At 42.8% G+C, this 24,606-nt stretch overlaps 1 protein-coding gene across 1 annotated transcript in view; it reads left to right on the plus strand.

Annotated features, from left to right (window-relative positions):
• Positions 1-24,606, plus strand: part of CLVS1 (clavesin 1) — a 164,666-nt gene that overhangs the window by 106,015 nt on the left and 34,045 nt on the right. The window contains exons 3-4 of the mRNA XM_029591365.1: positions 19,506-19,616; positions 24,340-24,575. Of these exons, the coding sequence (XP_029447225.1) occupies positions 19,506-19,616; positions 24,340-24,575 (347 nt within the window). The remainder of the gene's footprint in view (positions 1-19,505; positions 19,617-24,339; positions 24,576-24,606) is intronic.

The raw sequence follows: 24,606 nt of genomic DNA on the forward strand, positions 1-24,606 counted from the left end.
TTTTGTTACTAGATAATTATTCTTCTTTCTATGCAGCCCAGCACTCTTCTAGCTTTAGCTATCGCCTTGTCACATTGCTTCGCCATTTTAGATTGTTAGACACTATCACCCCAAGTTCTCTCTCCTGTTTCATGCACAGCAGCACTTAACCCCCCATCGCATACAGTTCCTTCAGATTACCAGATCCCAGATGCATGACTCTGCACTTCTTGGCATTAAATCCTAGTTGCCATATCTTCATCCACTCTTCAAGCTTCTTTAAATCACGTCTCATTCTCTCCATTCCTTCCTGAGTATCCACTCTGTTGCAGATCTTAGTATCATCCGCAAATAGACAAATTTTACCTTCTATCCCGTCTACAATGTTGCTTACAAAGATGTTGAACAGAACTGGTCCCAACACCAATCCCTGCGGCACTCTACTTAACACTGTTCTCTTTTCAGAGTAGGTTCCATTTACTATCACATGCTGTCTTCTATCCGTCAACCAGTTTGTAATCCACGCTACCACCTTGGCGCTCACTCCCAAGCTTCTCAATTTATTCACCAGTCTTCTATGTGGGACCATATCAAAGGCTTTACTAAAATCCAAATAAATCACATTGAACGCTCTTCCCTGATCCATTTCTCTAGTCATCCAATCAAAGAAATCAATCAGATTCATCTGACAGGACCCTCTCCTGATGAATCCTTGCTGTCGCGGATCGAGAAAGCCACCAGATTGTAGGTAATTCACTATCCTTTCTTTCAGCAGAGTCTCTATTAATTTTACCACCACCAAGGTGAGGATAACCAGCCTGTAGTTTCCAGCCTCTTCTCTGCTCCCACTCTTGTGAAGCGGGATCACCACCGCTCTTCTCCAGTCACTCAGTGCCACTCCGGTTTCCCGGGATCTATTGAACAGGTCATCAGGCTCAATGGCTTTGTCCACTATCAGTTTTCCTAGCTCTTCCCACACATTCTGTTCCGTAAACAGGGTTTCGTCAAATCCACCCCCATCCACAGCCTTGTTAATCAGCAACGGTCCTTCTCCAGGGTCTTCCTTAGTGAACACTGAACTGAAGTATTTGTTTAATATTTCTGCCTTTTCTTTGTCTCTTTCCACACATTGATCCTTTTCACCTTTCAGTTTCACTATACCACTTTGGACCTTTCTCTGATGTAATTGAAAAAGGTTTTGTCACCTTTCTACCTCTTTGGCAATCCTTTCTTCTGCCAGACGTTTTGCTGTCCTGATTACTTTCTTTGCCTGTCTCAGTTTAACCAGATATTCTTCTCCGTGTTCCTCTTTTTGGGATCCTTTATATTTCTTGAATGCTGTTCTTTTTATTTTATCAGCCACCTCCTTTGAGAACCAGATAGGTTTCTTATTTCTCTTGCTTTTGTTTTCTTTTCTAATGTAAAGATTAGTTGCCTTTGTAATTGCTCCTTTTAGTTTGGCCCACTGTTGTTCCACCTCTCCCATTTTCTCCCAGTATTCAAGTTCCATCTCCAGGAATTTTCCCATTTCAGCAAAGTCTGTATTTTTGAAGTTCAGAACTCGGATCTTCATGTGACGACTCCATATCCTATTTGCAATATCAAAAAACCATACTGTTTAATGATCACTAGTGCTAAGATGGGCCCCCACCCAGACATTTGAGATGCTATCCATGTTTATGAACACTAAGTCGAGAATAGCTCCCTCCCTCGTGGGTTCCATTACCATTTGTTTGAATAGAGCCCCTTGCAGGGCATCCACTCTCTCTACTTCTGTTAGATTCCACAGAAGGGATCCTCCAGTCTACGTCCAGCAGATTAAAATGTCCAACAATCAACACATCTCCCTTCCTTCTCACCTTTTGGATATCTTTAATCAGTTCTCTGTCTGATTCTACAGTTTGAGTAGGAGGCCTGTAACCACTCCAGTAAAAATGGATGCACCATCCTCTTTTCTTAGGATGGCCCATAGTGCTTCTTCTCTACCCCCTATTCCTTGCAGTTCAGTTGCTTGGATATTGTTTTGCCATAAAGAGCTGCTCCTCCCCCTTTTTTGTCCTCTCTGTCCTTCCTTAACAAGTTATAGCCCGGTATGGCCGTATCCCAATCATGAGGTTCTGTGAACCATGTCTCCATAATAGCAATAACATCCAAGTCTGCCTCCACCATTAGGGCTTGCAGGTCTGGGAATTTATTGCCCAGACTACGAGCATTGCTATTGGCTTTCCAGTTTCTCTCATTCCGATTACTGCTTTTCTTGGGCTTTATTCAGCTGACTTTTGTTATCCCCTTAACCCTTTTCCTTTGTTTTTGTTCTTGTTGTTGGGGGGTGACGATCCAATACCCTCCTGCCACCCCAGTTATTTAGTTTAAATTCCTTATGGCATAAGATTTGAATTTATCTCTTAATATCCTTTTTCCTTCCACAGACAGATGTAAGCCATCTTTGACACAGAGTGCTTTTCTGTTCCATAAACTGCCCCATCCTCCAATATATCTAAAACTTTGTTCCTTGCACCAAGTTTTGAACCATGTATTGAATTTATGATTATGGCTTAGTCTCTCTTTCCCATTTCCATGAACATGTAAGACTTTTGAAAAAGGAATAGTCTTCACCATGTAACTAATCTGCTTTGCCAGAGACTGGAAGTCTCTCTGTACCACTTGATGCTGTTTCTAGCAAAGTAATTGGTTCCCAGATGGATGAAATGTCAGCTTCAGAGTCCTTGCTTTCTTCTTTGATCGTATTGACTATCTGAATAGCGTTTCTACTTGCCGAAGATCCCAGAAAGCTTTTAACTATAGTGTTCCCCTCGAAGGGAGTTCCTAAATTAGTGCCTCTGATGATTGAGTCTCCCAGCACAATGAGTTTGGTCTAATGGTTATTGTTTGCATTCTGGAATTTTTGTGTGCATTGAGTTTCTTCCTTCTTTTCAGATGTCTCTTCAATCTCCATTGCTTTAGCTTCTTCTTTATGTAGTACAGAGAAGGCATTTTTTATTTGTGTCACTTGAGAGGGCTTGTGTCTCCTCATCTCAGGTCTTACTCTACCGGAGCCCACAGTAATCCATTTATTCCTGGGTTGCTGTTTGCTACTTGTAAAAGGGGGGGGGGGGGGCATGTGGACTGCACACTCATGATGGATGAGTGTCTTTGGGTCAACATGTCTTGTCCTACCTCTGCCCACTGTAAACCAGTTTTTCATGGGCTTTTGAGTTTTCCTTGGAAATGGTGAAATGTTTCCTGAATTATAGTGTAGAGTGGGTGTGGATTCCTTGTTGTTCCTTGCTGATATTTTCTTTATTGCAGCTAATTCAGCCTTAATGTGAGCCAATTCCTCTTTCATGGAAGAGAATTCTGAACAAATGGGGCAAGCTCTAAGTCTCCAGATGATTTCCCTCAAAATAAAGGCACCACAATTGTTACATGGATAGTCTTCATTTTGCTTAATTAATTTGATGGAGAACACCTAAGGAATTGCTAAATTTCTAAATTATCTTTCTTCTAATTCTTTATCCAGATGGACTATATAAGAACAAGCCTAAGGGTGGGTGGGTAGTGGGGTAGGGTAGGAGGTAATAAAATAGTGGACACTTTAGTTTCTAATTACTTTCAAAGCACCTCCAAATTTCTAGTAGAACCAGTATTCTGAGTTCCTCAATTCAATAACAGACTTGGAAATTAGAATAACTAGCAGATTCCCACTACAGAGCAGAAAAACAGAAATTAGAGTAACAAACTAGCAATTATTATTCTACCTTTTTTCCTCCTTTTAGCCAGATAGTAAGAGCAGAAAATCTCTATTCAGAACTCAATTATGCAGTTACACAACAGAATAACAAATTTAGAACAAATAGAACAGAGAACAATATATCTTGCAAAAATAGAAAGTAATCTTTTTAAACTTGTGGAAGCAGGAATCAGGTACGATGCTTGTGCCCAGTAAGACTGAGGTAAAAACCTCAAGCCAGCCAGTTAGAACATGTGCTGAGAGCTGTTATAATTTTTAATCTGCAGAGTCATAGTGCTATTATAATTTCTAATGTGCAGAGTCATCTGGTGGCTGATCGAAAGGTCGGCCACATGAAGTATTTGTGTATAGAAAGACAAGGAAAAAGCAGAAATATTAAACAATGACCCTTCTTTCAGTCTTAGAATACCACCTCTTTTCTTTGATATATCTAAAATATGTTTTTCCACCTCACTTTATCACTTTGCCAATTCTTTCTTCTACTTGAGCTTTTGCCATCCTAATTATGTCTTTGTCTTTTTCAGCTTCATTAGATATTCTTCCCTGTGTTCTTCTTTTTCATGTGGCCTTGGTTCGATCCCAGGACCTTACATGACTGGGGCAAGGTCACGTCGGCGACATTTTAGAATAATGGTGCTGACTGGGCCCGGTGCGAGAGTGCACTTGGCCCCACCACAGGAGCCCCAACTTAGATTTCAGGTTTCAGGAGGGGAGGGGATAGGGGGGTGCCATGGGTTCAGAGGCCTAATTTGGATTTTTGGAGGTAGAGGGTGGAACAGGAAAGAGAACTGGGACCCTAACTTTTATCATTGTAGCTCAGGGAGTGGGTAGGCCAGAGCCATGATTGCATAGTTGGTCTTTGGCAGAGTGGAAAGGGAGTGGAGGACTGTTGCCATGAGACTACATGTTCACTTTTTTTTTATTTAGGGGAGTCGGGGCGACCTCATGGTGGGCCCAGATTGAGACAGGGGTCAGCACTGATCCCTGAAAAACCTCCCCTCTTTGCTGGGTTGCTTTTTTTTTTTTTATTGTTTGCCATCGCTTTAACAGTGAGGTAGGAGCATACAGGTCCCAGGCCTCTTGCTTCCAAGAGGTGTTGTTATTCTATCACGGCTGACCACCTTCTCAATTGGCCGCAATAAAATATTTGCATAGGCTTGCCTATGGATGACCTTTTTTTTATATGCCTTTGCATTATTCATGCATGCAAATCTCATGCAAAGAAGGTCATTGTAATGGGGAGGGAACCTGGGCAGGGAGATGTGATATAATGTTCGTTAGAACACTACTGCGGCTAGATGCATCTCCCAGTGGGATTGTAAGCCCTCTGGGGATAGGGAAATACCTACAGTACCTGAATGTAATCTACTTTGAAGTGCTGAAAAATGGAATAAAAATCAAAGAAATTAAAAAAAAAATCAAAGAAAAATAAAGACTATGTCAAACCAACTAAATTAGATTATTCCGATAGAGGTGGCTGTAAAATCTTAAAAAGCTCTGAAGTCAGTTTATAAAGAAAAAGAATTTTAAATTTTTATTTTGATTTAATTTAAGTCGGCAACTCCATTGCTCATCTGTCAAAATTATACACTTCCTGATAGGGTCCCCCGACACGGACCCCGTGTTTCGCCAGACAGCTGCATTGGGAGGGACAGTAATCAATGAAAATTTTAACAACTTGTATGCAGAGCCACGTTTAAACAAGTTTAAACTTGAAAAGGACCTCGGAGCGCTTATGGACAATACCTTGAAATCTTCTTCTCAGTGCACAGCGGCATTCAAAAAGGTAAACCAAATGTTAGGAATTATTTGGAAAAGAACAGAAAACAACACTGAGAATATTATATGCCTTTGTGTAGATCCATAGTGTGATCAGACCTTGAATATTGTGTTCAGTTCTGGTCTCCCCATCTCAAAAAAAGAGACAGCGGACATAGAAAGGGTACAGAGAATAGGAAATAGATCAACTATTTAGGATCTCTCAGATCCTTATAACCCAGATTGGCCAATGTCAGGGACAGGATGCTGGGCTTGACGGACTTTGATCTGTCCCAGCATGGCATTTCTTATGTTTTATCCAGCTATGTTTGAACATAGATAGTTATATTTAAAGTTATCCAGGTTCGTGTACCCAGATAACTTTAACCTTACCTAGCTATATTCAAATACAGTTAATATAGTTAAGTAGAGGAAACAATATTAAATCCTTGCCAGCCCAATCCCTCACCCACTAAATGACAGAAATTAATGTTGGACATTGCAGCCAACATTCCTTCCTCCAAAGCCCCTTACAAGATGCTATGAAGGTTGTGGGTCTATCGACCCAAGGATCCTCCCCCTACCATACCCCAACCCCATAATTTCTGGGAAAAAAATCTGGCCTCTAGGCCTCCTCCAAATCTCCAATCCCCATGCCAACCTGAACCTTCCCACCCTACGAATTACTCCCTAAAACTTCCCAGGGCAGATAGGAGTATGATGAAATTATACTACTCCCGGCATCATCCAGCGTTTTTTTGCCACCTAGATTTAAGCAAATTTTCAGCCAAACTTTGGCAACTGGATATTTGGCTGAAAATTCACCTAAATCTAGGTGGCCAAAATGTAGTAACCAAACTGAGGCATTCAATCTTGGCTGAAAATTGGCCTACACTGAACCAACAGATGCACTGCTCTATAACTCAAATATGCTAAACACCTTTTGCAGCGCATTGTTCTTTGGGCGGGAGAGAGAGATTCACCATTTATAAAGCATTACTGACTAGCCTTCATTTTTGGCGATCTTCTGATCCCTTATATTTCCCATACTGCAAAAATGTGGTGTATGCTTTGTCTAGAATGAATCTTTTCCAACCGAAATCTGAGTTTTTGTGCATTTGGATGCCACCATATCTAAATTCTCTACCTCACAGAGCATGGAGCCAAATCTTGAATGATTGGGCTGATTATTCTTTTTTTTGGGCTTCTGTGTTAAATGGAGAGAAACCAGAACTTCTTCTGTATAACTTGTGCTGTATTATTGTTCACATTACTATTGCTAATGGAGGTTGGGTAGTGATTATGAATATGTATTCATTATTACTGGAAATGTCTTTTGCAAATTCTTGATGGGGTGCTCAGAAACAAACATCATTGTGACAAGTTGGCTGTATTTATTGTTACAGTTTCAATAAAATCTATCCATCTATCTCTCTATCTATATAAAAGGCTTGTTTCAGACAGACAGACATTCACACAGACAGTTGGTTGGCCACAGACAGACACACCATCATGTCTGTCTGGCCACAAGATGGTGCCCAGAACAGTGAAAGGTGCAATGTGCAAAGACAATGTGCTCTATCTGCAAAGCACTGTCAAAAAAACACAGATCCACCCACCCACCCACAAACAAACATGCAGGCAGACACACATAGAGGCAGGCACAGGCAAATACACACCGGCAGATACACACACTCAGGCACACACAGGCAGAGACACACACAAAGGCTATTATTAACCAGACAACCTGAACAATGCTGGGCAATGCTTGCTAATATGCTCTGTCTGTGAAGCCCTGTCTCACACTTCCATACACAGGAACATGCAGGCATATGCACACACATAAGCTCGCATGAGTGTACACTCAAGTTTGCACTAGCATATGCAAGCATACAGAAGCACATATAAGCTCAAGCAAGTGCACAGAAGCATATACAAGCTCACACAAGCACACATGCACATAGGGTTGCACATGCATGCGCATATATACAGGCAGGCACAGGCAAACACACCCACATAAGCACACACACTCACAGGCTGTTATAGACCAGATTACTAGAGCAACACCAGACACTTTTTGCTAAATTAACTATAAAGCATTACCAAATTGCAACTTACACTGCTGTCTCCCTGAAGCTAATTGCAAACTTGAAACTGTCTGAGAAAGGAAATGAGTTCAGTATCTTTAGAGTTTACTTCATTTGCTATTTTTGGTGTCATTTAAGTTTTGTTCTTATATAGTTACCATGAAGAAAAGACAAATTTAAAATGGCAGTTGCTTCAAGCTTTATTTGAATATCTTGCCACTTTAGTACTTTTTCCAACTATGCACCAAGAGATCCTAAGGTGATTTCACTTACATTATTAACAATACTATTCTATTTTCTGTACTAGAAATGTGCTCAGCCCATCTCTCTCTCTCTTGGGATATGAGTCATATGAGCGCAGTCAAGTGCGAGGCATATTGATCATTATGACTGACGACATTTATGTTTCCTTGCTCTGCACTAGAACCACCTTTACACCTCATCTGAAGGAACCTGCTCTGATTCTATCTTGGGCCATGTCTGTCAGATGGTCAAAGGCCTTGAACCACTTGAATTAGAAGAAGTCACAGCTGCTTTCCTTCTATATTGACTCATTATCAAACCTTTCTAAGGCTTATATTTATGACCAGTCACAACAGCACGTCTCAGCTATGTTTTTCAATCGTTTTCAGCTAGAGATTTTAAACTCTCTGTAACTGAGCAAGGCACATCTCACAACACTCCCATCCTCTCTGATTATTATTGCTGCATGGTCAAGTCTGCATTATCACCGCTCTGCCTGTGAATTCTCTGTGGATAAAATGGAGAACTTTATTCCTCAGAAGTGTCAGTCTGGAGTCTTCTCTGTGTTTGCATTTGTTTAAGACAGACCCATAAATTTCAAAGTACATTTCTGCCTATAATAACAGCTACCTCACTACTAAGACTGCTTACTATTTTATTCAAATTATGTATTCAAATGTATTTATAAAATCAGAATATTATGATTACCAATTCATGAAAATCAAATTTGTTTGACCATACTTATCAACACAGTTGATTCATGAATCATAGAAAACCTGTTTAATTGGCTTTAGTTAATATTATTGTTATTTAATTTACTACTGATCCATTGTTCCTGGAAGGTGTTTTCCTCCAAGTCTGTGAAATGGACTAGGCAAGTACAAATATGTCCTAACAATATTTGACTCTGAATGTCTTTAAATTTTGTATTCTAATGTTCCTGAAAGTGAATAAACCAATTTCTCTGAAATATGCAATATGACAGGGATCGGCACTGAAGCAGCGTGTGCCAAGTTTGATAAAAACAAAATGACTTTTCTTGCAGCTTAACACAGATGTGGTATTACAGTCAGATCACCTTAAGGAGGAAAAAGATTGAGTAAAGGCCTTTGGATTTAGCCAGAAACAGGTCATTGGAGACTTTGACAAGGGCAGCTTCTGTGAAATATAGAAGGTGTACTTCGAGAAAGGCTTGAGACAGTGGCAGTGAACAGCACATTCAAGTAATTTAGAAGCAAAAGGGAGGCGGGAGATGGGGCAATAGTTAGCAGGGCAGGTAAGGCCCAGAGAGAGTTTTTTGAAGAGTGCTGTGATCACAGGATGTTTGAAAGCAGTGTGAGCAGTAGCAGCGGAAAGTAATATTTTGAGGATGTGACTGAAGGAAAGGATGGTTGCAGGGAAATAAATAGAGCTGTGGAGCTTGGTGGGAATGTGGTCAGAGGAGCAAGTAGTGAGTTTGGAGGAGGAGAAAAGATGGGCAGTTTTCTCCGTTGAGATTTCAGAAAAGGAGAAGAGGGTGGTAGGGGCTAGGGGTGACCTGGTTGAGGATTTGAGACCAATTTTGTAAACCTTGTTGTGGAAACAATCAGCCATAGTTTGGGCAGAGAATGAAGGGGAATTGGAAGGAGAAGTAATTTTGGGGAGGAAACCAAGTGGCAAAGTGACAGTGAGGGTTGGAAGCATGAGAGATTGTCAGATGGACCTGGTAATCTTGCTTGGGAAGTGCAATAGCAGACTGGAAGTTGGTCAGTATGAATTTGAAATATATGAAGTCGACATAGGCATGGGATTTTAGCCAGAGATGATCTGCAGAATAGACACAGGAATATAGGTGGCGAATTCTAGGGATAAGCCTTTCAGAACAGGTATGGAGATGGGCAAGACTACCTAAAGCAGAGAGAAGTATAGTGTTGTAAGAAGAAACTACCTCATCAAATAATTGACAATACAGTGGAGGAGAGGAGAGATGAGACAGTAGTGGAGAGGGTACAATGGTCAACAACCTGAAGATTCTTGAAGGTTTTCATAATGACTGCACAAGGCTGTGAGGGAGGGGTGGGGGAGGGGTTTAGTGTGAAAGTTATCAGATAAAGATCTGAGAGGGGAAGAATGGAGATTAAGCCTGACAGACAATAGTTGAAGGAAAGGATTAGGTAAAGGCAGCAGCCATGCTTATGAATAGGGGTGGTAGAGTTCTGCTGGAGATCAAATGAGGTGATTAAGGCAAGGAATTTTGAGTCATATGAGTCAGATAGGTCATCAACATAGAAGTTAAAGTCCCCAAGAATAAGAGCAAGGGAAGATGATTCAGGGAAGAGGAAAAGCCAGGAATCAAAGGCAGTGAGAAAGGAAGAAGGGAATTTATCAGGGGGCTGATAAATTACAGCTACTTGGAGAGCTAGAGGGGGAATATGCAGATAGAATGGGCCTCAAAAGGAAGAAAAAAAAGTGGGATTGAGATGGAAAAAGGGGTTGAAATCTACAGGAGGGGAAGAGCAGTAATCTAACATCACCACTGTGGCCTACTATGTGAGGATTTTGGGAGAAAAGAACCTCCATGACAGAGAGCAGCAACTGAAGCAGAGACCTCAGGGAAAATCCAAGTCTCAGTTAAGGAAAGGAGATGAAGAATATGAGAGATAAATAGGTCATGAATACAGGCAAGCTTGTTGGAAATAAAGTGGGCATTCCAAAGGGAGAATGAGAAAGGAAGAGAAGAGGGAGGGAGAAAGGAAAAGGGATAAGATTGGAAGAGTAACAGTTTGATATGCACAGATGGGATGAAAGTTGCCTTGGAGAACCAGGATTGGGATTGATATCCCTGGATGAGAGGAGGAGCAGGAGAATATGGAGAAAAGAGGTAGAGGTGTGACAACAGCAGTGAGGATGAGATGCTGTTAGGAGGGTGGCGGTGGCTGGATGAGAGGCAGAAAATGATGAAGTTCAAGAGCAGTGGATAGGGCAGAAGACAGAATGACAGATGAGGTAAAGAGTGTAGAGAATGGGGACAGTGGACTTAGTGTGAGTAGTGCTTTGTAGCAGGGAATAAGATTGGGGAGGATGTATTGGAGACAGAGAAAATAAAGTGGAAATATCTGCTGATTTGGCCAGCTTGTGGAAACCCAAGGGGTTTGGAGGGCCCTCTGGGGCAGCTAGGAGAAATATGCAGATGGGTTGCAACCTCCCCAGTACTCTTTTTCATGGCTTAGCCCTCTCTCAATGTCTGGGAGAGCTGATATCATTATGTGCATGTTTTCTATCAGATGTGATTGTCTACTGTGTGTGTGTGTGTGTGTGTGTGTGTGCACAAAGTATTGGGTATACTGTAACACTAAGCATTAGGGTGTTGATGCCTTTGCTTGGGCTACTTTGCCCCCTCATTGTCTTGGCATGACTTGGGGTATTCCTGCTGCTTTGCTCGTCTTTAGATGCCTTGGGGTGTTCCTGCCACGTCTGGTGCTGGTTTGCTGCTTTCGTGGTACCTTGGTCTATTCATGCCACTCTTGGTGCCATTTTGCCCCACTCTTGGTGCGTTGGAGTACTCTTCCCTCTGCTGCCAATGTCCACCTGAAAGTTTCCCTAAACTTGGATTTTAAAAAACCCAATTTTTGAGCCCAAGTTACTATTCATTGACTCACTGACTTTAAATATGAAACAAATAACTGGATGATAAGTAAAATGAATGCATATTTTGTTCCCGAATTGAATAAAAAGAATCACCAAACCAAACGAGCCAAATTGAACTTTTTTTCTATTCACATCTCTATAATTTATACACTTCACACTGGCTGAAAAGACTCATGATTGGTTTGTACACTGACAGCCAGAGTAATGTGAATAAATACATACTAATTGCGGATCACTGCAGGCTAATCTTTGCAAGGGAGGGATGGGGAGGAGAAGTGGGGTACTGCTCAAGGGGGATAAAAAAAACACCTTGGTTTCGGGACACTGGAAGGTGCCAACCAGTTGCCCAATTGTGTTCATGACTTTGACTGTTGATATAATATGTTTGGTGGTGGTATCTAATAAAAGAGATTGAAACATTAAATGAGCGCATGTATGCCCATACACATGCATACGAGTGCGTGAGTGGAGATACGCTGAAATTTTAAATCATGCACGTCCTTGCACACATAGGGGCGGATTTTCAGAGCCCTGCTCGCGTAAATCCGCCCAAAACCGGGCGGATTTACGCGAGCAGGGCCCTGCGCGCCGGGAAGCCTATTTTACATAGGCCTCCCGGCGCTCGCAGAGCCCCGGGACTCGCGTAAGTCCCGGGGTTCTCGGAGGGGGGCGTGTCGGGGGCGTGTCGGGGGCGGGCCCGGTCGTCGCAGCGTTTTGGGGGCGTGTCGGCAGCGTTTTGGGGGCGGGTACGGGGGCGTGGCTACGGCCCGGGGGCGTGGCCACGCCCTCCGTACCCGCCCCCAGGTCACGGCCCGGCGCGCAGGAGGCCCGCTGGCGCGCGGGGATTTACGCCTCCCTCCGGGAGGCGTAAATCCCCCGACAAAGGTAGGATGGGGGTTTAGACAGGGCCGGGCGGGTGGGTTAGGTAGGGGAAGGGAGGGGAAGGTGAGGGGAGGGCAAAGGAAAGTTCCCTTCTAGGCCGCTCCGATTTCGGAGCGGCCTAGGAGGGAACGGGGGTAGGCTGCGCGGCTCGGCGCGCGCAGGCTATACGAAATCGATAGCCTTGCGCGCGCCGATCCAGGATTTTAGCCGATACGCGCGACTACGCGCGTATCTACTAAAATCCAGCGTACTTTTGTTTGCGCCTGGAGCGCAAACAAAAGTAGGCTGTTCGCGCTCGTCTGAAAATCTACCCCTAGGTGCGTACTTACATGTGGTAGACGTATTTTAAATCATATGGGGTAGATTTTCAGACGAGCGCGAACAGCCTACTTTTGTTTGCGCTCCAGGCGCAAACAAAAGTACGCTGGATTTTAGTAGATACGCGCGTAGTCGCGCGTATCGGCTAAAATCCTGGATCGGCGCGCGCAAGGCTATCGATTTCGTATAGCCTGCGCGCGCCGAGCCGCGCAGCCTACCCCCGTTCCCTCCTAGGCCGCTCCGAAATCGGAGCGGCCTAGAAGGGAACTTTCTTTTGCCCTCCCCTCACCTTCCCCTCCCTTCCCCTACCTAACCCACCCGCCCGGCCCTGTCTAAACCCCCATCCTACCTTTGTCGGGGGATTTACGCCTCCCGGAGGGAGGCGTAAATCCCCGCGCGCCAGCGGGCCTCCTGCGCGCCGGGCCGCGACCTGGGGGCGGGTACGGAGGGCGCGGCCACGCCCCCGGGCCGTAGCCACGCCCCCGTACCCGCCCCCAAAACGCTGCCGACACGCCCCCAAAACGCTGCGACGACCGGGCCCGCCCCCCGACACGCCCCCGACACGCCCCCCTCCGAGAACCCCGGGACTTACGCGAGTCCCGGGGCTCTGCGCGCGCCGGTGAGCCTATGTAAAATAGGCTCACCGGCACGCAGGGCCCTGCTCGCGTAAATCCGCCCGGTTTTGGGCGGATTTACGCGAGCAGGGCTCTGAAAATCCGCCCCCTAGTGTTATGCGGTTACTCGAGCAAATGCACTTTGGGGTAGATTTTAAAAATTTGCGCGATCGCGTACTTTTGTTCGCGCACCAGGCGCGAACAAAAGTACACTGGATTTTATAAGATATGCGCGTAGCCATGCGTATCTTATAAAATCCGGGGTTGGCACGCGCAAGGGGGTGCACATTTGTGCAACCTGCGCGCTCCGAGCCCAGCGCGCGCTGCCTGTTCCCTCCCCCCACCCCTATCTAAAACCCCCCCTTACCTTTGTTGGCAGATTTATGCCTGCTAAAAGCAGATGTAAATCTGGCGCGCCATCACCCAATCCAGGGGCTGGTCCGGAGGCCGGAGCCACGCCCCCGGGCCCGCCCCCGAAACGCATCACGCCCCCGAAACGCCGCGTCATTTTGGGAACGCCCCCGACACGCCCCCTCCCCACCCCTTTTACGAAGCCCCGGGACTTACGCGTGTCCCTGGGCTCTGCGCGCGCCGGCAGCCTATGCAAAATAGGCGCGCCGGTGCGCCAGGGCCCTGCGTGCGTAAATCCGGCCGGATTTACGGGCGCAGGGCATTTAAAATCCGCCCCTTTATGTAACTTCCTTAGGACTTTGTCGCTGTATCGTGTAGGTAAGAGGGTTTTAAGATATGCTCACGCGAGGGACATTCCCAATGTTTCCAATTAGCCCAGTCAATCTCGAAGTCATCCATACTCCTCTGGTTCTTCATCATGCACTCTTCCCACGTAACCCTCACTCCGTCGTGTTAGTCCTAAAACACGATTTCTGCAGAGTTACTCCTCATCAGAAGCAGCAAGTATGTGCAGTTAACAAACCATCACACACTGGTTTTAAAATATGAAGTTACACGTGTAATTGTTGGCCCCACCCCAGAACGTTCAGGCCCCACCCCTTCTCCGCCCTCATATTTTTTGATCGTGCACACACACATATACGCACATAATTCACAGCTTTTAAAATCTTTATTGATCACCCACACCCCACATACCCGAGTATATGGACATTTTAGCACAAGCAACGCTTTTAAAATCGACCCTCGATATTTAGCAGAGCGGGAGAAGGTAAGAGCCTCTCCTCCTCCTCCCATTCTTCACTGGGGATACTTTTGAGGGTTCAGGGGTATGGATTAGCTGGTGAGAATCTTCGTTCATACTTTTTGTAAAGGCAGAGGGTGCATGATATAGAAGGTCCAGTGGGAATGGAAGCATATCAGATAGGCTATCCAGCGAGTAATCTGCAGCTGAGGCCTCAGTATGGTAATTCATGATGTTGTTTTGTTTAGTTTTGTTTTAAATTTTATTTATGTATCGGCTTTTAAGTTTTGTAAACTGCATTGACCTTTTTGATACTGCAATATAGAAGGGACTGTCAAATAAATAATTATATACATAAAATAAATACTGGCACTGGCCCCTGCTCGCCAGCACTACTGTTTAAAAAATTTCTTGAGGAGGAGTGAAAAAAAAAAGACCATTGCTCAGCTGCTAGTTAGCTTTAAAATTAAAACAATTTGGCTAACTTTAGGACAGCAATTTTTTTGACCAGAGTTAGCCCTTCTCCAAGAAAGCCACCACCTCCTGTAATCCAGTTAAGTTTTAACTGGATAATGACGTACCCTTGACAGGGGAAGAAACTTAAAACTCAGATTAACCTTAAGTTAGTATGACAACCCCTTTTGGATATTAATCTTTCAGTGGCCAGCTGACCAAGGACATTTTCGGCTAATTTTTAACCATAATCTAACCAGCTGAAAATTATCCTAAAATTAGCCACTCATTGGCTTTTGAAAATTGCCCCCTAGAAACCTAGAAATTCTGTGAGCAGCTCATTTGCTATACACTCCTTACGCCCTTTGTCAGATCAACTATCCACAAACTCTGATCAGTAACTAAAATGTCAAGTAGACATGTGAGTGATATGAGAAGGCTGCATCCTGACCTGGGTAGGAACATCCCTTATCACAGCAGTAATCTGGTCAGATGAGGTAGACGGTATCTGGACAACCTTATATTACAACTGCTGCAGGCTCTGCTAGGGTGAGTCAGATCATGGGAAAGGCCAAGTGGTTGTGGATCACCTAGCTAATCACAAAGATGGCGGAAATGAATCAAAGCTTATGGCTTTTCAAAATGCAAACTCAATGCAAAACATGTCCAAGAGTAAATGCTACTGCAAAGTACAATGGATGTATTTAAAATGTTAATTCCCAAAAAACATTTTTCAAAAGGAAACTAACGAATGGGAATGAAAATCCAGGCAAAAATATACTACACACAAGTGATAAAGCATATTGATAGATTGCCTGATCAATTTCAGCAGTAGATTTTATGTACATAATCTTTACATACTAAACAAAAAAAAAAAAGCCCACTTGTTTTTATCAATACTCTAAAGTGAATTTTCCAATGAAAAAATATATTTTATAAAGTCCTTATAAAGTCCTCCTTTTATGAAATCACATGCATAATAAAATTATAATGCCAGCAAAACTGTGCACACTTGCCTTAAATAGGTCGGCTATGCCTAATGTGACAAGTAACCATTATGGTTACCACTCAGATGCTGTCCTATGTGGTTGCTTGTCACATTAGATATAGAATAATTTGCATACACATGCTTTCTCGGAAAAGCACATATCTTTCTTAGGGGCGTTGACTGAGCTAGCCCTTACAAACTACTTTTGTTTCCCAGGCACATATTACCAGCAAATAAAAAGTACAGCTATAGGGGCAACCATGGCTCCCTCCATAGCTTGCCTTTATGTAAATAATTTTGAGGTACAACATGTGTATACGTCTCCATATTGGTCTTCTATTCACATATGGAAATGGTTTATCAATCAAATACATTTCGCTAAACACTTGAGGTAAACTGCAAAATAGCAGAATATAGCGTAATTTCTACCCTTACCCACAGGAGCTAATTATATAAAATATTACATTTTAAGGGTTGAAAGGTAGATAAGGTGCACAGTTTTTAATAAATAAGAGCACTGGTGAATGAAGGGAGGCGTTTTTGCACTTATAAATAAAACAAAATGAAAATTCACCGTCAGAGAGTTGGTAAATGAGGTGATTACAACTGGTGTTGGAATCAAGAGAGGGGTTGTAGCCCTGTATAGGGCAAGAGCTCATGAGATTGGAAACACCACACAAGATTCTGATACCACTCTCTGCCGGCTGTTTTCTTTTAGAATTCTGTGGGTAAGGGTAGAAATTACGCTATATTCTGCTATTTTGCAGTTTACCTCAAGTGTTTAGCGAAATTTATTTGAGTTATAAATATTGAGGTGGGGAGCCAATACATAATATAATTTTAATGGTTTATCAATGACATTTTTTTTTATGTGGATGAGTACCACTGAGTATTTTTCATTATTTATGCAGTGGTTAAATTCATGTAATCCTCATTTACAATTCACCTCTCAGTTGAGCTCTAGGGAGATTTCTTTCCTGGATATCTTAATTAAGGTGACAATGCAAGGGATTGGAAACAACAATCTTTTAAAAATAAAAAAAAAACCTATGGACTGCAATAACCTTTTTGTTTTATCAAAGTCATCATCTAAAGTGTTTGCTAGATAATATACCAACTGGACAGTTTCTACACTTAAGGCGATTATTCTCCTCAAGAGAGTAATTTAATTGCACATATGCACTTTGAACAGACAGGATATCCAAAATCAGTATTAAAGAAGGCATACAAAAATGCATTCCATGCTCAGCATGAATGGTTAGTATTTTCATAACTGAAAGTTCCTTCCACATCGCTAGTATGTGTTTTATCTTTCTCAGTGAAGTCCCATTTCATCCATCAGATTACTTTAAAATGCTGGCAATATTAGAAGTTCATCCAGTATTTCAAAGTAAACCCTGTTCTACTTTTCGAAGAGGCAGAATCGTAAAGGTCCCCCTTTTGTCATCAGTTCTCATTCGTAAAACAGACATAGAGGCTAATACAAAAAAATGTGGCCATTGTACAGGGTGCAAACCGTGCCTGGAGACATGTGACATCCTAATTTACCTCATCCACCATAAAATAAAAAGTACAAGTACATGTGATGCAGCTCAAGTTCTTTATGCCATTTTATGCCCTTGTAATTTGATTTATATTGGGCAAACAGAGCTCAAGGTGAAGACCTGCATAGGAGACCATCTGCATTGTGTTGAAAATTCAGGCACGGAAGCTCTCTTAGTGCATCATTGGTTATTACAACAGCCTGATATTTTGGATGACAGCACAGAACAGATCTTTGGTTTGCTGAACTAGAAACAGTGAAATTATTCCAAGGAGAAGATATAGCACAACCATGGATTTTTAGATGGTGCACGATGGAACCTGATGGGCCTAATCTCTCTCAGGGCACCATCCCCTTTGATGCCCCTATCTCATGCAGTTCCCCTTTCCTTCCTCACCCTACCCTTCCTCCTCTGGTTCCTCCACTCCTCTTTTCTCTTTTCCAGCCCCACATCTCTGACCCTCCTAAATCTCCAGCTCAGCCTTCCATCCTCCTGCTCGGGCTCCTCCACCCTCTTTCAGGCTTTTATCTCCTCTCACTATCCCCACCATCCCTTTTAGTCCTCCATCCCCCTCAGTGACTCCCACACTTTTTTTTTTTATCTCCCACCCCCCCCCCCCCCACTGGCTTCCCCATCGCCTTTAGCCCTTCTCTCCCTGCAAGTCTATCCTTCATGCCCCTGTGCTCCCTCCACCATTTTTCTCGATGATGGCATCAATAGCAGCTTAGGGAACAAGAACGGGTCAGCGTGTTTTATCCACACAGTAGCTCTTTTTACCCTCTGACATGAATGTTCCCTGTGGCAGCCCCCACCTCCTTTCCCCACAGGCATGGGTTTCAGTGTTAAACCGGGAGGGGGCACAGAGAAGAGGGGTGAGGAGCTGCTGTAGGAAGAGCATACTCAGCTCTTTTGCTTGCCTGCATCCTGCGGTCTCTGCCTGCTCCGGGTTCTGTTTGGCCTGCAGCAACAGGACTGAGTTGGCAGGGATTTTGGGAGGCAAGTGCGTTTGCAGACAGTCCAAGTGTGTCCCCGAAGATCGAGAGAGCTGGGCTGACTGGAAATGCAGGCACAGAAATGCCGCATTCCCATAAAGCTTTTGCAGTGGCACAAAATATGCAGGGTCTGCGTGAACAACTACAATACCTTGAAATGTTTAAGTCAGAACTAGAGCCTACAAACCTGATTAGCCCTTCCAATTCCCAGCACTTCAGTACTTCAATTTAGAGGATGCTGTACCTAATAAACTTGAAAATTATTATTTCAGTAACATCCAACCCTTGGATGGAAGGCAGGGTAGCACATTCTAGTGTCCAAACTGTGTGTAACTTTCGGGAGGAGTGAGGGGAGAGGAATCTGTTTTATCATCATTCAAACATAGTCAGGTAAACAAACAAAGGAAAATAAAACAGCTTTCTTGGGCAAATAAGGTTTGATCTTGCATTCCACCATTTTCTTCTGAGTAGTAATTCAGTGTTTTAGTGATTAGACCATAGCTATTTCCTGAAGAGAGCAAGAGAGCATGTGTTCATTAAGGGGGTCATTTTCAAAGGAGTTACGCATGTAAATGTGACATACTATCGTAGCAATTTTCAAAAGCTATTTACTCGAGTAAAGTGCACTTACTTGAGTAAATCCTATGGACAATTCAATGGCATATATTGTAGCAATTTTGAAAAGCCCACTTACTTGAGTAAAGTGTATTTACTCGAGCAAAAACCAGTTTTGCTCGAGTAAATGCTTTTTAAAATCTTCCCCTAAGGGGGTCATTTTCAAAGGAGTTACGCATGTAAATGTGACATACTATCGTAGCAATTTTCAAAAGCTATTTACTCGAGTAAAGTGCACTTACTTGAGTAAATCCTATGGACAATTCAATGGCATATATTGTAGCAATTTTGAAAAGCCCACTTACTTGAGTAAAGTGTATTTACTCGAGCAAAAACCAGTTTTGCTCGAGTAAATGCTTTTTAAAATCTACCCCTATATTCCTACTTATTTACCATAGTCCACAGTTGCTAAGGCTTGCCCATATTTATAGGCTTGTGCTGTGTAGCTGTAGAACCTCTTTATACCTGTTAATTGACTTTTGTTTCTCTCTTTTTCTTCAGGACAGCTTCCCTGCCCGTTTCGGAGGTGTTCACTTTGTCAATCAGCCTTGGTACATCCATGCCCTCTACACCATAATCAAACCATTCCTCAAAGACAAGACGAGAAAACGGGTAATTTACCATAAAAGCAGTGCAACTGGAGCGACCACACCAGGCATCTGCCTTTTTCTCACTCTCTTTCTGTGCAGTTTCAGAAAACAGAGGATAACATGCATCTGCCTGTTTTGACAGAAGGGTCTTAAGAGCCTAGGTTTAATCAATAATGCAGCACCACTGAGTTATTTTCAGAGTCGGGGACAAGAAAACCCATGACCATTCCAAAATGAGCAGGTATGATTTGTGCTCTCTTTCCTTGCTGATGGAGGAGAGATTTCTGATTATGTGCCGGTAGTGGATCCAGTCCAGCATCCCAGCTTTGTTTAGATTGCTTGGCCCCTGCCCTGTCAGTGTGTGCTTTCATAATGAAGACATTTCCCAGTCTTCTTTTTTCAAGCCTGGTGCTTTCTCTTGTACTGCATAGGTTCCTCCTGCATTGCTAGATTTCCCCGGCTCCAGCTTGCACACATACTCTGCCCTCTTTCTTAATTCGCCATTTGAGCCTTGTATTCAGAAGGGAAATAAACTGTCGCAGGCAAGCGGACAAATTCAATATAAAGTATATCAGGGATAGTCACAGGTGAAATTACTTTCACATGGAGAGAAGAATTTTTCAATCTCCGTTAACGCACGTAGAAACAGGCAGAAACAGATGACCAGAGAGTACATTTAGTGCCTTCCTCAGGCTGTCCTTGTCTAAGTGCTAAAAAAAAAATCATTGCACCACAGATTAATTATTCAGTACTTACTGACATAAAACATTTTTCTTAAAGGATTTCTTTTCTTTTTTTTTTTTTTTTTTTTTAGCCAAAAACATCTTTATTGCAGCATATGTATACTGTGCAATATTAAGTAACACTACTAGAACCCAACTTATGTTGAATATTTCCCAGTTATTGATAGTCATGGCATGGGTAAACTGGAGGACTGTTGTGCAGAATTCTAGTAGTTGTGTATTGGTCCAGGAGAAAAGTGGAATCTTTACAGGTTGTGATACCTTTTATTGGACAACCAAAGAGATACCTGGTTTTTGAGACCATAATCACAACTGAAGGAGGGGCCTAGGTGTGGTTGCTCATATACACCAACATCATTTTGTCAGTTCACTAGAAAGTACTTTTATCAAAAAAAGACTGAAAATTTGTTCCAGCAATTTGAAACAAGGTTGCTTTGGTAGAAGTCAGATTAGCATGACCAAAACTCATTGTACCCTAATATGATCAATCACTTTCTTTCAAATCAATGTAATCTAATATGCCAGCATTCTGTGTTAAACTGTCTGCTTACTCAGGGTGGCACTGTCAATAAATGCTTTGCAACTTCCGTAGTGCATAACAGTGCCTACAGTACTGTCTTTATACTAGCAAGCTATGGCATAGAGGCAAAATTTGTAGCTATGGTAAATAGAGGAGAGATATAAAAAAAGCAAAGCTCATAAATAAATGAGAAAAGTAACCTGTTAGCCCTCTAAAACTGAATTAGCATGAGTTTGAAAAGCGTGAACATGAACAGTAATACCAATTGTCAAGGCTTCAACCTTAGCTACTGTCCATCAGAACAACTTTATAATACATCTGTAACCTTTATCTTTGAAGGGGGGGGGGGGGGGAGCTACTGCTTTGACCCAGGCAGTGAGTCATTTCCTTTATCAGTGAGTATATGTTTTTTGCACTGGTGTTGTAGTGATGCTTGTCTGGAACAAAAATGTGGCAGAACCCAGAGCTGGGTGTTCAGAATAAAGTAGTTTAATGATTGTTTCAAAAATGTAATCAAAGTCCAACAATAACAATAACTGAAAGTAGAGTTGGATGTACTTGGCTATGTGTATGTCTGCTAACTCAGGTTCCAGGGGAAATTCCTAATACTCCTGCACTGACAGGCCGATACACTAAAAACCGCGGGAGAACGGGCGAGCGCCTGCTCTCCTGTGCGCGCAATTCAGAAAAAAAATGTATTCAAATTAGGGCCCGCGGTAAAAAGAGGCGCTAGGGACACTAGCACATTCCTAGCGCCTCTTTTTGGACAGGAGCGGCGGCTGTCAGCGGGTTTGATAGCCGGCGCTCAATTTTGCTGGCATCGGTTCTCAAACCCACTGACAGCCACGGGTTCGGAAACCGGACGACGGCAAAATTGAGCGTCCGGTTTTAAACCCACGAGCCGAATTAAAATTTTTTTATTTTTGATTATTTTTAACTTTTGGGACCTCTGACTTAATATCGCCATGATATTAAGTCGGAGAGTGTACAGAAAAACAGTTTTTACTGCTTTTCTGTACACTTTCCCGGTGCCGAGAGAAATTAAAGCCTACCTTTGGTTAAGCTCTAATTTCTGAAAGTAAAATGTGTGGCTTGGCTGCACATTTTACTTTCTGTATGGCGTGGGAAAAACTAATAGGGCCATCAACATGCATTTACATGTTGCGGGCGCTATTAGTTTTGGGGGGTTGGACGCACGTTTTTGACTTGCTATTACCCCTTACTGAATAAGGGGTAAAGCTAGCGCGTCCAAACGTGGGTTAACAGTGCGTTCTGCTTGAGCGCACTGTACTGTATCGGCCTGTGAGTGTATTAGGGTTCTAGTCGCTGGGAAATAATCCTACCTAACATTCCAGTAAAGATCTGCTACCCAGCCTGTCCCTGTGTCCCGGGGGGGAAGGGGGGAGGCTCCTGAGAAGGGTCTTCACTTCTGTTTTCCTGTCTTTCAACTTGTTCCCTTTCTTGGACCTCAGAAGGAAAGGGCTAGGCTGCAAAGATCAGGTCCATTGCCCAATCTTCAAAAAAGAGAGAAGAGGTGACAAAAATAACTCCTCGCAACAAAAAGAGAATTCCTGTACAAAAATGTCCAAAAGCCTTCTGGGGTGTCACTACCACTGCAGCTCTTCTCTGTTCTAGAAGGGTACTGATCTTCAGTTTCCTGGCCTCCTGATCTAGGGGAAGGCCATCTCCAGGAGTACCAGGCTGCAACCCAGCAAAACAACTCTCAAAGAAGCCAAATCTCCCAACAAAGTCTCTTCTCTAACTTGAGGTGTGTCCAACCTGGCAGGGAGTACACAGGAAGGAGTATCATCCAAAAATATACTAAGTAAGGAATGGAAGCCTCACTAAATGGAAACCACTCTAGCAAAGCTCCTCTCTAAAAAATCCCATCTCAAATGCTACACCTTCTCTTGTCCTAGTCCCTACTTATAAAAGAAAGGTCCACCCACTCAGACAACCTCTAGAAGAGGAGCTGAACTGTGGTATTCCTTCTAGCTGGTTTGTGGGGTATTATGAATGTGGGGTATTATGAATGTGGGGTATTATGAATTTGTGGCTCACCCAGAGGGGTGCCACACATTCATAATAATAATAATTATTATTATTTTATTTATTTATATTCTGATTTTCAGCACTTCAAAGCAGATTACATTCAGGTATTGTTACATTAGATACAATATTTATTCTAGTTTCAAAAGATAAAGTGGCCAGATTTAAGATTTTTGGCACCATTAGGCAATACCAGTGAGGAGGAAGGGCTCCCTCAGAAAGCAAGGAGCAGAGGCAGGGATGTAAGAGTGTCCCTTTGATGCAGTGCCGCTGGAGACAGGTCCTCTCTGGCTTCAGTATTTGATACTTTCAAACTCTGGTGATGTAGGCAGGTGCTTAGGTGGCCTATGCCTACAGTAAATCCTGGTCTGCAACTCTAGAAGACTGTAGTTGGTATTTTAAGACCAAGATTAACTAGTCTTGTTCCACACTTGCTGAGGCTTAGTAAATTTACAGATTGGAAAATATTTTTTCTATACTATCCACCCACTATTTTGGACTTAAAATTTCATTTTTAAAGTTAATTTAATAAAATTCTTATATTCTGCCTTATAATCATTCATAGTGGATTACAAATTCATCCATAAAAACAAAGTTAACACAAACAAATGTTAAAAAAAAAACCCCATCCAGTTGATCTTCTTAAAATCTCTAATGTCACAGCGTTGGTTCCCAATAGAAATAGCCAACCAAAAAAAGTAAGTTTCCAAAAGATCTTATAGCCTAACAACTCTCTTAAAAGGAAAACAGTTTCACAAATAAGGACCCAGTTACAGCAAAGACATACTTCTTGTAACATCTATAAATGAAGGAATGACCAGCAAAAGATGGTCAGCAGATTGAAGAAGACAAAAGAGAATACCATTCTACTAGGTCTAACAAATACCCAGGCCCATTCCTATGTAGATCCTTAAATATGAGCATTGGTGTCTTAAAATGAATCCTTTGGCAATAGGAAGCCAATGAAGTTCTATAAGTTGAGGCATAACATGTTTCACGAATGGGGAGACTTGTAAGAAGACATGCTGCTGAGTTTTGTACCAGTGGTAGAAGTCAAATAATAGTGTGTGGAAGCCCAACATATGAGGCATTACAGTGGTCAAGCAGGGTCAGAACAAAACTGTGCAGCACTGACCCAAAAATCTTCCTGGAGTAAAATATACGTCAATCTGCACAAAAGTCTGAACTTAAAATAACCAGATTTAAGTGCCGACCTAATCTGAGCTGTCACGGAGAATCTAAAATCAATAATCATGCTAAATTACGGATCTCCTCAAGGAAAAGAAATGATTGCTCATTGATCTGAATGAGAAGGGATTCAGCTCTTCTATGGCCATGACTGATATTCAGACCTCAGTAGAAAAAGCCTGCCAACAAATAAGTTTAATATACTTTACTAATAACCATTTTGTTATTGGTTTTTTTTTTCCCAGATCTTTCTCCATGGTAATAATTTGAATAGTCTTCACCAGCTCATACACCCTGAATGCCTACCCTCTGAATTTGGAGGCACGCTCCCTCCCTATGACATGGGAACATGGGCTAGGACATTGCTCGGCCCCGACTACAATGATGAAAATGAATACACCCATACTTCCTACAATGCAATGCACGTGAAGCATGCGCCAGTCAATCCAGAGAGAGACTACTCACCCAAACACATGAAGAGGTGAGAAACGATTTATTTCGGATATGACAGG

The sequence above is a fragment of the Rhinatrema bivittatum genome, chromosome 2, assembly GCF_901001135.1.
Source record: "Rhinatrema bivittatum chromosome 2, aRhiBiv1.1, whole genome shotgun sequence".
NCBI lineage: Eukaryota > Metazoa > Chordata > Amphibia > Gymnophiona > Rhinatrematidae > Rhinatrema > Rhinatrema bivittatum.